Source organism: Tilletiopsis washingtonensis (genome assembly GCF_003144115.1).
Source record: "Tilletiopsis washingtonensis strain MCA 4186 unplaced genomic scaffold FA09scaffold_8, whole genome shotgun sequence".
Lineage (NCBI taxonomy): Eukaryota > Fungi > Basidiomycota > Exobasidiomycetes > Entylomatales > Tilletiopsis > Tilletiopsis washingtonensis.
Window position 1 is genome coordinate 182,562 of NW_020312005.1, and position 13,962 is coordinate 196,523.

The 13,962-nt window shown below is 68.0% G+C and overlaps 5 protein-coding genes across 5 annotated transcripts; 2 read left to right on the forward strand and 3 right to left on the reverse strand.

The window, feature by feature from the left end:
* Positions 1-4: 4 nt before the first annotated feature.
* Positions 5-3,092, reverse strand: FA09DRAFT_249300 (BRO1-domain-containing protein). Its single transcript, XM_025739686.1, has 5 exons — positions 2,797-3,092; positions 2,325-2,597; positions 1,081-1,871; positions 537-945; positions 5-414 (listed from the first exon to the last, which is right to left on the reverse strand). The coding sequence occupies exons 1-5, from the start codon at positions 3,046-3,048 to the stop codon at positions 13-15; spliced, it is 2,127 nt and encodes a 708-aa protein (XP_025599001.1). The 5' UTR covers positions 3,049-3,092; the 3' UTR covers positions 5-12.
* A 183-nt stretch (positions 3,093-3,275) lies between these two features.
* On the forward strand, positions 3,276-5,264 carry FA09DRAFT_342992 (TTL-domain-containing protein). Its single transcript, XM_025744571.1, has 3 exons — positions 3,276-4,113; positions 4,229-4,804; positions 4,905-5,264. The coding sequence occupies exons 1-3, from the start codon at positions 3,301-3,303 to the stop codon at positions 5,235-5,237; spliced, it is 1,722 nt and encodes a 573-aa protein (XP_025599002.1). The 5' UTR covers positions 3,276-3,300; the 3' UTR covers positions 5,238-5,264.
* Positions 5,265-5,472: 208 nt separating this feature from the next.
* FA09DRAFT_296605 (hypothetical protein) lies at positions 5,473-6,928 on the reverse strand (the record flags this gene model as incomplete). Its single annotated transcript, XM_025740176.1, has 3 exons — positions 5,473-6,054; positions 6,221-6,504; positions 6,565-6,928. 3 exons carry the CDS (start codon positions 6,926-6,928, stop codon positions 5,473-5,475), a joined length of 1,230 nt encoding a protein of 409 aa, XP_025599003.1.
* A 218-nt stretch (positions 6,929-7,146) lies between these two features.
* FA09DRAFT_249346 (hypothetical protein) lies at positions 7,147-11,754 on the forward strand. The gene is made up of 6 exons (XM_025739687.1): positions 7,147-7,520; positions 7,583-7,823; positions 7,890-7,952; positions 8,056-8,114; positions 8,208-11,424; positions 11,507-11,754. Exons 1-6 carry the CDS (start codon positions 7,211-7,213, stop codon positions 11,565-11,567), a joined length of 3,951 nt encoding a protein of 1,316 aa, XP_025599004.1. The 5' UTR covers positions 7,147-7,210; the 3' UTR covers positions 11,568-11,754.
* On the reverse strand, positions 11,598-13,789 carry FA09DRAFT_317465 (putative actin interacting protein 1; the record flags this gene model as incomplete). The annotated part of the gene is made up of 6 exons (XM_025740876.1): positions 13,366-13,789; positions 13,107-13,269; positions 12,555-13,044; positions 12,335-12,497; positions 11,900-12,289; positions 11,598-11,838 (listed from the first exon to the last, which is right to left on the reverse strand). Exons 1-6 carry the CDS (start codon positions 13,740-13,742, stop codon positions 11,598-11,600), a joined length of 1,824 nt encoding a protein of 607 aa, XP_025599005.1. The 5' UTR covers positions 13,743-13,789.
* Between the last annotated feature and the right edge of the window lie 173 nt (positions 13,790-13,962).

A 13,962-nucleotide genomic window follows, 5' to 3' on the forward strand; every position in this document is an offset into this window, starting at 1 on the left:
GGGGGGGGGGGTTCAGCTGAGAGCGCGAGAGAGAAGAGGGTGGGAAAGGGAACTGACCCGGATCGCCTCAAGTTGCTGCTCCTGCTCGTGCGCACTGCGTTGCATCTCCTCCTTGAAGCGTTCATACTTCTCCATGCCCTCGCTCAGAATCGGCTCGAACATCTGCGCGCCTTGTGCCTCGTCTGCGGCGCCCTCGTGTGCCGCCTGCTGCTGCGCCTGCGCCGCGACGATGTGCGGCTTGACGTCGTCGGCCTTTGCCTGCGCCTGCGCTTCGGACAGCAGCGCGGCGCGCGCGTCGAGCACGTCGTCGAGCGCCTCGAGGGCACGGCGCAGGCGCGACACGCAGAGCGTCTGCGCGGAACTCTGCGGCGCCGTCGTCGGTGCGCCCGTGGGGATGAAGGCCGTGAGCGCCGCCTGTTTGCCCCCCCGCCCCGCCCGCCACCCGTGAGGAGCGTGTGTGACTTGGTCAGCGATGCCGAGGCGGGTGTGTGAAGAGATCGGAGAGGGGGAGGGGGGGGGGAAGGGCACAGACGTACCTCGCCTCCGTCAAGCACGCCAATCACATCTTCCCACTCGTCCATCTTTGCGCGCACCACGTCGTCGCTGCCTTTGGCCTGCTGCAGCGTCTGTGCAAACTCCTCCGCGCGCCGCCTCAACTCCCTTGCCGCCGTGTCGCTCGGCTCTCTATTGCCCACATGCTTGTCTTTAAAGTCCCTTCTCAAGCCGTCATCCTCCTCTTTCTCCGCCGCCAGATGCGCCTCGATCTCGTCGAGCAGGCGCGCGTCGGAAGCAGCGACGCGCGCAACGTCGGCGGCGATGCTTTGCAGGCGCGCCAGGCCGCCCGACAGGCGCACCTCGTCGGACTTGCGCAGCAGCGACGCCGGCAGGCCCAGCGGCTGTTCGAGCGCCAAGAGCGAGCCCGGCAGGTTGAGCGATTGCAGTGTGCTGCCCGGTTGTTTTGTAGGGGGGGCGAGCGAAGGCAGGCAGGGGAAAGGAGGGACGTGTCAGATTTCCCACACGCAACGAGCGCGCGCCGAAGCAGGAGAGAGGGCGGGGGGAGAGGGGGGGGGGGGAACTCACGAAGAAGCATCCGCCTCCAATTCCGACTTTGTCTCCTCCAGTTCCCTCAGCATTGCCTCTTTGCGGTCCTCATAGATGCTCATCGCCAGGTGCACACTGTACGGCGTCAGCTGTTCAAAGAGCGGGCCCAGCTGCCGCGCCAAGGCCGACGGATCCTTAATGTCGGGCGCCAGGCGCGGCTCCGCCATCGACACGCCCACGAGGGGCGCGAGCTGCGCGACGGCAGGGATGGGATCGAGATAGATGAGGTCGTTGTCTCTCGTTGCGCGGCTCAGACTCGAGTTGATGACGTCCTGCAAGGACTTGGCATCGGCCGCGAGTGCCGGCGAGACATTCCTCGCCTTGGCAAGCTCGAGCGCCTTCTTGATGTGTGCCTGCGCCAGCTGCAGGCGCGCAAGTTCGGCGCCGTAGCGATTGGCGCCCAGGTCTTCGACACTCTTGCGGAACTGCGCCGCCGCGGCAAAGTGCCAGCGCTTTGCGCCGAGATGGCTCTGCCATTCCTTGGGCAGCTCGCATGCGCCCGCGTCGGCGCCCTTGGCCGCCGCATGCTCGAGGGCACTGGCGTAGAGCGCCTCGACGCGCGCCGCCAGCTTGGCTATCGTGCCGTCCTTCATGCGGTCGACGACGGCCTTGGCCCAGGCGCACTCCTGCGCCTGCGCAAGCATGACGTCGCGCAGCGCACGCAGCGTCGCAGCGGAGAGATCGCTGTCGGCGGTGCGCGGCGCGGCGGCGAAGGTGGACGCGAGCGTGGGGATGAGGGAGAGGAGGTGCGAGAGAATGCCGGCTGCTGCCTGTTCGAGAAAGAGAGAGAGAGAGGCAAGAATGAGCGGAGCCCTTGTGCGGGCTTTGCAACAAGCGAAGCCGAGCCGAAGCGCAGCGAGCGCGCAGATTCTCCGCCCCCAGCCTGAGCGCATCGAGACGGGCGTGCTGCTCCCGCCTGTGCGCATTGCCCCCCAGGCACACGCCCGATCTATAGTCGACCTCTCCAACACACCAACCACGCCGCTAGGACCCCATGCCCTATCGCCCCCGAGCTGTCCAGCGAGATGTGGCCATTTGCACGCCATTGCGTGCCGAGCGGGCTCGGCTCTCAGGGACCCCCCCCCCCCCCCCCCCCCCCCCCCCCCCCCCCCCCCCCCCCCCCCCCCCCCCCCCCCCCGCGGCGGGCAGCCTCTGGTGTCGCATGCGCCGCGCGCTCTGCACCCATCGTCGCAAGCGGCGCCGGAAAAAAGGCCAAAACTCACCGCAAACGCGCCCACCGCTCGCTTGCAGCTCTCCGTGTCCAGGCGCGTCTCGACGCACGCCAGCTGGCTCTGCAGCGCGGCGAGACTGAAGAGGAGCGCGGCGCGCTCGTACGCCAGCGTCGGGTGCGCCACGTAGGTGAAGCCGCCCGGCGCGTGGGAGAGCGAGGAGCGTGCGGGCGTCGAGAGGGAGGGAGAGGAGGGCGGAGAGGGCGCGGAGGAGAAGAAGGAGGTGGAGGAGGGAAAGGAGAGCGTCCAGGAGAAGGCGAGGTTGATCTGCTGCCAAGGTCAGCATGGGGCAAGGTGAGGCGTTGATGAGAAGGCCTTGTCGAGCGGCACCGCATGGCAGCCGGCAGCCAGCTGCCACGTCCCTCTGCTGCATGCCTTGCTGCCTCTGCTCTCATGGCCACTCGGCAGCCAGCTGCGACGCCACGCACTGTCCTGCCCTGCTGCCTCTGCTCCTCATGCGACTCACCTCGTCCGGAAACTTGCTGGCGAGTGCCTTGAGCAAGGCGTAGTACTCCTCCACTCTCCGCACGCCCACCTCATGGCCGTCGAGATGCACCGCCTCGTCGCGCGCCTCCTGCAGGCGCGCCAGGTCGCCATCGAAGGCGGCCGGGTGCGCGTCGGTGAAGTGCGCGGCGATGTGGGCGTGCAGGGCGGCGGCGAGGTGCGCCGAGGGCGTCGCCGTCGTCTTGGGCGGGATGGCGAGGAGGTTGAGCGACATGGCTGGGCGAGCTCCGCCGCGCCAAGGCCAGGATGGTGGTGGTGTGGAGCAAGGACGCGTGCTGCGTGCCGAGGCTCGTCTCGGCGCACGGAGCAGCCAACGCCCGGCCGGCTCGAGTCGAGTCGACGCGCGCGCTTTTGGGTGGCAGCACGTGCCGCATCTCGCTGCTCCACCTCGACGTTGTCGGCGCGCCTCACCCTTCCTCTTCGCGCTTCTTCTCGCGCACCCGCCACGCCTCTCTGGGCGCCCAGCATGGCCTCCTGCGCACCCTCGGCGTCCTGCGCCGCCGCACGCTCCGCATACGTCGCCTTTCCCGGCGCGCCCTACACGCACGCGCGCGCCCTCGCCGCCGCGCGCCGCGTCCTCGGCGGCGCCGGCTGGGCCGTCGTCGACGGGCTGGGCAGCAGCAGCGACAGCGACAGCAGCGACAGCAGCAGCAGCAGCAGCAGCAACGGGGCGACTCTGCCTGGCGACTCCTCCCCGCAGGCACCGCAAGGGCACGCCCTCTACTTTGCCGACTACGACGTGCTGCCCTTCTCCTCGCTGCTGGGCTCCGCAACGCAGGCGCAGTGCAGCAGCTATGTGATCCGCAAGGCGCTCATCCGCAAGCACCACCTGGCGCACGCGCTGCATGCCCATGCCCTCAAGACGCACGCTGCCTCGCGCGAGGGCAGCAGCCTGCTGGACCCGCGCAGCCTCACGCCAAAGACGTGGATTGTCGAGCTGCAGTTCGCAGACGAGCTCGACGAACTGCTGCTCGACGAGCTGTACGATCTCAAGGCCGCGCTCGACGCCGCCGCGAGCGCGAGCGAGGGCGAGGCAGAGCAGGCGGCAGAGCAGACATGGTACATTCTCAAGCCGGGCATGGCGGACCGAGGCCATGGCATCCGCCTCTTTCACGACGAGGCAGGGCTCAGGGCCATCTTGGAGGACATGGAGGAGGAGGAGAGCGAGAGCGAGCAAGAGTCGGACGGCGAGGAGAAGGAGGAGGAGAAGGAGAAGGCAAATAAGGAAGAGCAGGGCGATGGCGGCATGCTGGGCCAGCTGCGGCACTTCGTCATTCAGGTGCGTGTTCCATCTAACCCTCCCCCCCCCCGCCCCTTACTCCCCACTCATCTTCCTCACTCTCTCTCTGTACACTACTGAACCCCTCCGCCATCGACGCCCGTCCGGCGCGCAGGAGTATCTCTCTCGTCCTCTGCTCCTCTCTCCCTCTGCCTCTCCCTCTGCCTCCGCCTCCGCCTTCTCGCCGCGCAAGTTCCATCTGCGCGCCTACGTGCTCTGCGTCGGCGGGCTGCGCGTGTATCTCTACGACTCGCTCCTCGCCCTCTTTGCGCCGCTGCCCTATGCCTCTCCGCAAGCAGGCGAGGCAGCTGGCGAGCCAGATCCTCGGGTGCATCTCAGCAACACGTGTCTCCACGCCGATGGCAGCTCCACTGCCTCCGGCCGACCAGCAGAGGAGAATGTGCATCTCTTCTCCGACCTCATCGGCTCGCCCATGCTCTCCTCCTCCTCCTCCTCGGAACAAGCCATCTTCACGCAGCAGCAGCACGACGCCTGCGTCGCCCATGTGGCACACACCCTCGGCGCCGTCTTTGAGGCGGCGGCACGCGCAAACAGCGTGCATTGGCAGACGTGGCCCAATGCGTGGGAGGTGTTCGGCGTCGATCTGCTGCTTGGGTGGGAGGACCAGGCACAGGCGGCGGACGAGGCGCAAGAGCCGAGACTGCGCAGTTATTTGCTGGAAGTGAATGCGGTGAGTTCCTTCCCCCAGCGCCTCTTCGCTCCCGCCGCGCTCGCGCAGAGAAGAGAAAGCTGAGAAAGCGAGGGGCAACTTACTCCCATCCCAAACCCAGCAACCGGACTTTGCGCAGTCGGGCGCGAAACTACAAGGCGTCGTCGAGCAGCTCTTCGTACGCGCCCTGCAGCTGGCCGTGCTCGCTGCGCCGCAGCACACGCCGGCTTCTTCCTCTCAGCCCGCAAGCGCAAGCGCAAGCGCCGTCGACGTCGACACCGACGCCGCGCCTGCGCCTGCGCCGCCTGCCGCTGAAGGAGCAGACGGCGCAGCAGCGCGAGCACCAGCCGCAGACTCGGCCTCGGCCCGCGCGGCAGCAGCGCCGTGGCCGCTCTTCGAGACGCGCGACGGCATGCGGCTGTGTCTGGATGCGCAGCTTAGCAAGGCCTGGTAGAATTTCAATGCAAGGGGTATAATTGGCCATCGCCATCGTGAGGAAGGAGAGGAGAGGAGAGGAGGAAGGAGGCACTGCCCCCCCCCCCCCCCCCCGGCGCCTGCTCGCCCGCCCGCCCGCCCGCCGCCGCCGCTCTAGCCTTCGAGCGAGTAGCCCAACTGCACGCCGCTTTGGCGCGCCTGCGCCTCCATGGCGAGCAGGTTGCTCCACACTGTGCGTGACGAGCAGCAGGAGTTCAGATGAGGGAAGGACACACAGGAAGTAACGCGTGCGACGAAACGATGGGGGGGCCACGACGGAGGTGGGACGAGGCAGAGAGAGAGAGAGAGGAGCAGAGGCCTTCAGGGGCAGACTCACTGGGCTGTAAAGAGGGAGGCAAGGAGGCGCCGAATGTGGGATCGCGCATCCATTCCACTCCGTGCTGAGTGCGAGAGAGAGAGAGAGAGAAGGGAAGATTGCTGAGTTCAGCATTTCCGGAAAAGCCTGGCGCTCTGGAAAATCGAACGGCAATTTCGATCCTTTGCTTGTGGCTAAGAGACGAAGAGACGAAGGCGCCGGCGAAGATTACGAAGCGTGACGTGGGAACGAGGGGAGGACTCACCTGCAGGACATTGCGCGCTCGTTCCTGCACCAACTCCCTCTGCGCCTGTCCCTCGCGCCCCTCGTCCTTTTCTGCTCCCTCTCCAGCAGCAGCAGCAGCAGCCGCAGCACCAGCGGCAGCATGCAGTGCGCCGCCATAGCAGCCATGCAGTGTGGCGCGCGTCCGCTGCGGCACATAGCTGGCGCGATGCAGCAGGCGCTGCGAGTAGAAGATTGTCTGGCCCGCTTTGGTTGGTTGGGGTTGGCTTGGGGCGTCAGCAGCGCATAGAAAGGTGAGGCTCTCCGGAGTCGTAGCCCAGTTGAGGGCCGGGGGGGATGAGAAAGGGGCGGGAAACAAGAGACTCACCTTTCAGTTCCACCTGCATCGCCGTCGTTGGATCCACGTTCCATTTGCCCTGCCTCATGCTCTCCCCCTGCGCGCCCTCTTCCTCCACTCTCCTCGCCTCGGGCGCCTTTGCCTCGTTTGCCCTGCGCTCCGCCGCGTCCAGAACGCGCGCATGCGTGCCGGAGACGAGGAAGAGACAGGCATCGTCGTAGAGGGCCGTGTTGAACTGCACGCCTGCACAGGGCAGCGCCAGGCGCGCGGCCTCCTCGGTGGGGGAGAGAGAGGGGCGCATGTCGTCGCGGTGCCAGGCGAGGGCAAAGGCGTGCGACGCCGGATTGATCACTGTGCGCTGCGTCAGCCTGCCAGCACCGCAAGAAGGGAGGAGTAGCAGCAGCAACGTACGGAGGTTGAAGAGCTCCATCTGCATCGCCTCGCGCGGCGTGCCAATCAGCGCCGCCGCGACGTCGAGCAGCTCGTCGCGCGCATAGAAGGCGGCAAAGACGTCGGCGCGGGGCATGCGTGGATGCAGCAGATGCTGCACGCCCCAGCTGTCGCTATTCTCGGCGTCAAACGGCGGGAAGGCCTTGCCGACGACGCGGCGATGCGGCCAGGCGCCGGCGCGCGTGAGGGCCGTGGCGTGTGCGGCGGCGGCGCGCAGCGAGGCGAGGTAGGAGGGAGAGAGAGTGGAGGGCAGCAGCACGTAGCCGTGCGTGTCGTAGTGCGCCTTGAGCGCGGCGACGTCGAGGGGCACAGAGGAGGAGGACATGACACACGCTGATGCCGGAGGCGGGTGCGAGGAGGGGCAAGGAGGAGCAGAGGAAAGAGGCAGCGAGGCAGCGCGCGCATCACACGGGGCAAAGGCATGGCACCGAGGAGGCACGTGCACGCTACGCCCCGCCACGCCAAGAAGAAGGCCGGCCTTGCGCTGCGAGATCCGCGGAGGCGGCGCGTGCGGTGTCACCTTGAGTTGCCTCTTGTCCGTGCCTCGCACCTGGCTTGCTTCTCCTCCTCCACCTTCTCCTCGCTCCTCGGCCGCATACGCGCAGCCATGCCGCCCTCCTGGCTGCGCCTGCCCACGCGCATCCCGCCCGAGCTGGAAAGCGCCGACTGGTCCTGCTCTCTCGCCTCCTCCTCCTCCGCTGCCTCCTTCAGCGACGCGTGGCTCGCCTCGCTCGCGCTCCCCGCCGCCGTCAGCGCCTTCGCATACGAGCCCGTGCTCGGCTATCTCGCCCTCGGCACCGCCAGCGGCTCGCTGCACCTCTTCGGCCGCACCCTCTCGCTCGAATGGGCGCTCCGGCCGGCAGCCGCGATTCGGCATCTGGCGTGGAGGGCCGGCAGTGGCATGCTCGTCGTTGCCGGTGAGCCGCTTGCGCCCACCTCTCTCTCGCATGCCGGAGCACAGCTGATAGCGCGTGGGCAGACGTCAAGGACAACCTGGCCATCTTCGACGTCTCGCGCAGCGACGCCGCTCTGAGCGCCACAAAAGGGCAAGGCGGCACCGCCGGGCTCGCGCCCGTCTTCAGCGGCGCCACGCTGCACGCCGACACGCCGCTGCGCATCGCGGCGCACTCGGCGCGCAACGGCATCACGTGTGTCGAGGTGCAGCCGGGCCATGCGCATGTGCTCCTCGGCCTCAGGGACGGCACGGTGGACGCGTATGAGTGAGTGTGCTGTGCGATGCGCCCACAGAGGAGGGGAGCAGAAAGCTGATGTGTGTGTGCGTGCAGTCTGGAGAGAGCGGTAGTGTCGCCCTATCGCATCCCCAATCTTTGGTGGGAAGAGGAGGAGATGTGAGTGTTGCCCGCCCTTTCTGCCTCTCTTTCGAGAGGCTGCCCCCCCCCCCCACCTCTGCTTGGCTTGGCAGGCTGAGTCGGTTGAGCGCGATGTGTCTAGCTTGCGCAAGTCCGGCGTGCCAGATGCACCCAGTCGACGGCATGTGCCCATGATCATCGGTGAGTGTTGGCTCTCCCACTCTCGACGGCTCGACGGGCGGCAGTCTTCATTGGCAGGCAATGGCTGATGGCACCTGCACACACAAAACACAGACATCAAGACGCACCCGCTCGACATGTCGCGCCTGCTGCTCGCATACGAAGGCGGCGCCTGCCTGCTTGATCTCAAGACGCGCTCCGTGCTGCGCTCCTTCCAACTGCGTCTGCTGCCCGGCGCACCCGGCGCCGGCGGCGCGGCCGACGACGTGCTGTGGACGGAGCGCGCCTCGGCGGCCACATGTGTGGCGTGGCGCTCCTGCGGCTCCGTCTTTGCCATGGGCCACGCCGATGGCGTCGTCTCGTTCTGGAGTGCCGACGACGGCGACAAGCCGCTCATGGTGAGGACGCTGGATGCGCTCGACGTCGAGCGTCCACAAGCGCCTCCCGCGGCAGAGGCGCCGCAGAGGAGATTCACGCGCGAGCCCATCTTCAAGCTCGCCTGGTCCAGCTTTCCCGCGGCGACGTGGCGCGACATGGCGAGCAGCGCGATGCAAGACTCTGCCTCCTCCTCCTCCGCCGCCTCCGCTTCTTCGGCCAACGCGAGCAAGGGCACCATCCTCACTGTGCTCGGCGGCGGCATACTCGACGTCGAGCCGGCCGGTCTGGCCAACTGGCACTTCCCGCCCTACAGTGCGCCGCTCTCCCTCTGGGCCTCCAAGGCGCCCGACGCCGTGGCCAAGCAGCGCGCGGCGCTGCGCAAGTCGCTCACCTCCGACTTCGAGACGCGCCTGCCGACGTGCGGCGTCTGCGAAGACTTTCTGCTGCTTCCTCGCAGCTCGCCGCACTATGGAGGCACGCATGATCCCACGAGCATCCTCACGCTCGTCGGCGCCGATGAGCGACTGCCTCCACTTGCGGGCACCTCGCGAGGCATGCAGGCCTTCTCCTTTCCACCCTCGCCGCATGCGCAGGCCAAGCCGAGGACATTGCCCCTGGCGCTGAGCCTTGCGGGCAGTGGCGCCGTGCTCGGTGCTCGCCTCTTCAATGTCAGCGCACACGCCTATCGGCGACTGCTCGGCGCCGAGGGTGCTGCGCGCGACGGAAGTGTCGCTGCAGAGCTGGCCGAGGCAGCAAGTGCAGGCGAGGGCACAGAGCTGCCTCTGCGCGGCGGCGCCGCACATCCACGCACCGAGAACGGCCTGTCGCCCGAGCTGCTCGCGCGTGGAAGCGACGACTATCGCCTCATGCTGACGTGGCACCATGACGGCACGGTGCGCTTTGCCGATGTCAGTGCGCACCTGCTGCTCGTGGGCCGCGTCGTGGAGGATGCGTCTGCGCAAGGAGGCTCCGCTGCGACAGTGCCGCCTGCGGAGCCGGTGCTGCAGCAGCCCTTCCCGCGTGCCCTGCCGCACCTCACCATCTCCGTGCGCACCCTCGTCCTCGACTCCAACGACGGCGGCACGTTTGCTCGGCTGCGCAGCAACGTCTCGCGCCTCGGCATCGTCGATGTCGCCCTCGCCCCGGACGCCCTCGAGCTCGCCGTCGTGCTCGCCGGCGGCGCCGTGCTGCACTTTCGCTTCGACTTTGCGCGCGCCTCGCACACCGAGGCGCTGCGCAGCGAAGTGGCGCGCGAAGTGGCGCAGGACGAAGCGGCGGCGCGCGAGATGGCGGAGCCGAGAAGTCCGAGCCTGCGAAGTCCGGGAACGACTCATCTCGACGATGCCATGTCGGCGGCGATGCGCGAACTCGGCACAGGCCCGCCGGAGCCAACCGCAAGGCCGCTGTGTACTGCATCGCAGACGCTTCCATCCAGCGGCTCGCGAGGCGCACTGGCAGCGCCGCCTCCTCGTCCCCGTCGCGACGCCCGGCGTCTCATGCAGCCTCATACGCGCGAGAGCAGTGCCGAGTCTGGCCCTTCCGCTACAGCTGCCGTGACGGGAGCGATGGTGCGCCAAGTCGAGCCGCTCGGACACTTTGCAGACTGGCAGACCGACGGCTTCAAGCCCACGCTCATGCTCGATCTCGTGCGAGGCGGCGTCACCGCGACGGCCGTCTCCGACATTGGCTTTCTCGCCGTCGCGTGTGGCGCTGCGCTCGCCGTGCTCGACCTGCGCAGCGCCGCTATCGTCTACCGCGAAGGCTTCGGCGACGCAAGCGACACGCCGCAGGCGCCGCAGGGGCAGCGCGAGTCGCGCGACTTTCGCAAGATGCAAGAGGAGGAAGGCTCGGGCGTCATCACGCGCATGACCATCACGATTGCGCGCTCCGCCGACGATCCACTGCTCGCGCCTCGACTCGTGGTACTGCGCCATGGCGCCGTGTCGGTGCGCACGTTCGTCAATCTGCCCACTGGCTGGGCCTGCTTGCGCACGGGCGTGGCCGCGACCGAAGAACTCACGGCGCCCGTGTCGCTGGCGGTGCTCGATGCGAAAGGCATCGAATGCAGCGCCCTGCCGACGGACCTACGAGCTGCGCTGCGAGAGCAAGAGAGGCCAGACGAGGAAGATGTCGCGCGCCACGAGTCGCATCTGCTGCTCGCAGCCGGCGGCTCACACGTGGTGCTCCGCGTGGGCCTGACGGGTGCGCGTCTGGCAAAGGCAGACGTCGGCGAGCCGATCCTGCAAGCTCAAGTCGTCGAGCGCCACAACGAGCGAGTGTGTGCCGTCATCACGCCCACCTCCACACGCATCCTCTCGCTTCCTCACCTGGAGCCCGTTGCGCGCCTGCACAACAAGCCGCGCCGCGAAGCCAGTGCGGCGGCACAGGCGCCACTGTCGGTCTCGCTGCTGCGCACCGGCGACGTGCTCGAGGTAGCCTCGAGCAGCGACGTGCGACTGTCGACGCTCTTTGGTGGGCTTCCCAGACCCGCTCCACCGGCGATCGACCTCTTCGACCCCAAGATGGCCGCGGCGATGCCCTCGCATCCCGGCGCCGTCTCGGCGGCCGTCAAGGGCGTGACGAGCTGGCTGAGCGGCAAGAGCAGTGCCCTCGATGCCGGCGCACAGCTCGACGATCTCCTCGCGGGGCCGCAGCGTCCTGCGCGAGCTCTCAAGCTGCCGGAGCCGAAGCATGTGCAGCAGGCGCTGGCGCGCGAGCTCAAGAGCGCAGAAGCAGAGGCCGCGGCGCAACAAGCTGCGGCGAGCGCCGCCGCCTCCTCGTCGAGATCGCCGCTGCGCGAGGCCGAGAGCGCAAGAGTGGCGCGCCAGACGGGCGAGGCAAAGGGCCAGGCGCAGGCGAACCTGGCGGCGGCAAAGGAGCGCGGAGAGTACATGACGAGTCTGGAGGAGTCGCTCGGCTCGCTGGAGAAGGGCGCCTCGAAGTGGCTGGCCGAGTGAGTGCTGCAAAACGCGCACAGCACGAGCGTGTGGCGTGCTTTCCCTCTGCTGACCTCGTCCGCGCCCCATCCGTCGCAGCACCAAGCAGCTTGCATTCAAGACGTCGGCCAAGGGCCAGCTCTCGCGCTTCGGGCTTTAAAGATGGCTGCAATTTCACCCGTCACTTGCCTCATGGCAGTGCCGGCACCTCGAACGTCTTGAGTGCCGCATCGGCGCCCGCCGTCGCGATGGCGGCGCCGTCGAGCCAGAGGGCGCCCGTGGCTCCGCCGGCATGCGCATTGCGAATGGCCACGTGCTTCATGGGCTTCGCCACGCTCCAGACGTACACGTTCGTGTCGCCTGCTGCGCTCACGGCACGCTGGCCGTCCGGCGAGAAGGCGAGCGCGTTGATGCGGCCCGTGTGGTTGACCCTGGCGCCGCCGGCAGTGTAGTCAGAGGGATGGCACCGAGGACAGAGGCGTGTCTGCTCACCACTGGTTCAGCTTCAGGTTGCCGGCCTTGACGTCGTACACCATGATGCGTCCGCCCGTCTCTCCCGCCGCCAGCAGCGCGCCGTCGGGCGAGAAGGCCAGTGCACTGACTGCACGCCGGCCATTCTCAAACGTCGTGCTTGGCGTCCACTTGCCGCCGCTGATGGAGCCCAGCAGCACCTTGCCATTCTCGGCGCCCACGGCCGCCGTGACGCCGTCGGGAGAGAGGGCGACGGCTGTGGCGTCGATGCTGAGCGCATGCGACGTCTTGGAGGAGCCGTGGATCACATCGAGCCCCTGCGAGGTGGCAACGAGCGCGACGCTGTCGGAGCCAGCGACGGAGCGCGCTTGGCCAGACGTGGACACGGACGTGGAGCTGAAGAGCGTGTGCCTCAGCGGTGCAAGCGCAGAGCAGCAGCGTCACTGCTGCACTCACTCGAAAGCACCCGAGACGAAGCGCCGCACCGAGTCGTCCATGCCGATGACCCATGCACTGCTGCGGCTCGCCTGCGCCATGCCCGTGATGGCGGCGCCCGCATCCTGCACGAGCTTGCAGGCACCGTCTAGGCTCGTGGTGAGCACCTTGCCGTCGTAAGAGCCTGCGTGGCAAGTCAGCACGGAGCCGCACAGCACAGCACGGTCTCAGCGCAACTGACCAAGCAGGAAGGCGCCATCAACGAGCGCCAGTGCACTGGGCCCCACTGCCTTGGTGGGCCCATGCAGCACCGTGGCGCCGCCTCCGGCAATGTCAAGCACGTGCAGAGCGCCACTGAGTGCTAGCGCCACAACGCGGTCAGTGCCGACGAAGCAAGCGCCGACGAGCTGGTCGTTTGCGCCTCCTCCGCTCTTGTTCTTGAGGTCGAACGTCTGCTTGACCTGCTGCGAGCCCACATCCCACAGCCGCAGTGCGGCGTCTGCGCCGGCGGAAAGTAGCAGAGAGCTGTCCGACGAGAAGGACACGGCAAAAACGGTGCCGGCGTGTGCTTGGCCCGCAGCGCCGTCTTGCAGCGTCGTAGTCAGTGCGCCAGTCGTGCCGTCGTACAGCTGGATCTTGCCGTCTGAGCCGCCGGATGCAAAGAGAGCGCCGCTGGGCGCATATGCGAGCGTTTGGATGAAGCGCGTGTGTGCCGACGTGGAAGCGCCATACTGTCAGAAGTCCTGCGTCAGTCACAGTGCGGGGAGGCAGGGTGACCGCAGAAGGAGCTCACCTTGAATGGCACGCCGTTGTAGAAGACGACCGAGCAATCGTCGCCGGCCGTGACGGCCTTGAAGGGACGCTGCGGCTTGATGGCGACGGCATTGAGCACCTTGGAGTGGCCCGTGACTTCGCCGCACGAGGAGCCCGAGTCGGCGAGGAAGAAGGTGCCGAAGCTTTGGCAGCCGCGTCAGTGTACGCCCTGCGGCAGGCCAGTGCGGCGGCCATGCATGGCTGGCGGCTGCATCGCTGCAGCTCACTGGCGCACTCACCTCTCCTTGCCGTCGCCGACGGCCGCGATGCGCTTGCTCTCTGCGTCCCAGGCAATGTCGCGCACGGGGCCCGGCGCCTTCTTCTCGAGCTTCAGCACCATGTCGCCGCCCGCGAGGTCCCACACGCGCACGTTGCCCGCCACGTCGCCGCTGGCGCAGTAGTAGCCGCTGGGCGAGATGCGCGCCACGCTGACGGCGTGCGCATGCTGTGCGTAGAGCAGCGTGGCGGTCGGCGAGGCGAGGTCGCGCAGCACGACGCTGCGGCCGCTCGTGTAGACGAGACGCGTGCCGTGCGAGGAGAGAGGCGTGGCCGTCGCGCGCGTGGTGCTGGGGTTGGGCGCAAAGACGTGCTGTGGCGTGAGAGGAGCGGCACTCATGCTGGGCAAGGAGGAGAGGAGATGATGGCCGGGAAGAAGGAGTGGATGGACGGCGCGAGAAGAAGGCGGGATGTTGCTGCCGTCGACGCACGGACCGCGCGCGGCGCGCCGCTCGGCGGGGCCGGGGGTCCAGCGTTCCCACGCTCTCCGCCTTGTCCGAGGGCGTGGGAGCGCTGACGCAGCCCGGCGCGCGTGACGGTGACCGGGTCCGGCTCGCTTG

Bases quoted from the DNA above. Each gene is read 5' to 3' on its own strand.
- FA09DRAFT_249300 (XM_025739686.1), bottom strand. From the start codon at position 3,048: ATGTCGCTCAACCTCCTCGCCATCCCGCCCAAGACGACGGCGACGCCC. The intron at 1,872-2,324 runs GTGAGTTTTGGC...TTTCTCGAACAG, and splicing joins GAGCGGTGGGCGCGTTTGCG to GCAGCAGCCGGCATTCTCTC. The intron at 415-536 runs GTACGTCTGTGC...GGGGGCAAACAG, and splicing joins GCGTGCTTGACGGAGGCGAG to GCGGCGCTCACGGCCTTCAT.
- FA09DRAFT_249346 (XM_025739687.1), top strand. From the start codon at position 7,211: ATGCCGCCCTCCTGGCTGCGCCTGCCCACGCGCATCCCGCCCGAGCTG. The intron at 7,953-8,055 runs GTGAGTGTTGCC...CGATGTGTCTAG, and splicing joins TGGTGGGAAGAGGAGGAGAT to CTTGCGCAAGTCCGGCGTGC. The intron at 8,115-8,207 runs GTGAGTGTTGGC...CACAAAACACAG, and splicing joins GCATGTGCCCATGATCATCG to ACATCAAGACGCACCCGCTC.
- FA09DRAFT_342992 (XM_025744571.1), top strand. From the start codon at position 3,301: ATGGCCTCCTGCGCACCCTCGGCGTCCTGCGCCGCCGCACGCTCCGCA. The intron at 4,114-4,228 runs GTGCGTGTTCCA...TCCGGCGCGCAG, and splicing joins TGCGGCACTTCGTCATTCAG to GAGTATCTCTCTCGTCCTCT. The intron at 4,805-4,904 runs GTGAGTTCCTTC...TCCCAAACCCAG, and splicing joins ATTTGCTGGAAGTGAATGCG to CAACCGGACTTTGCGCAGTC.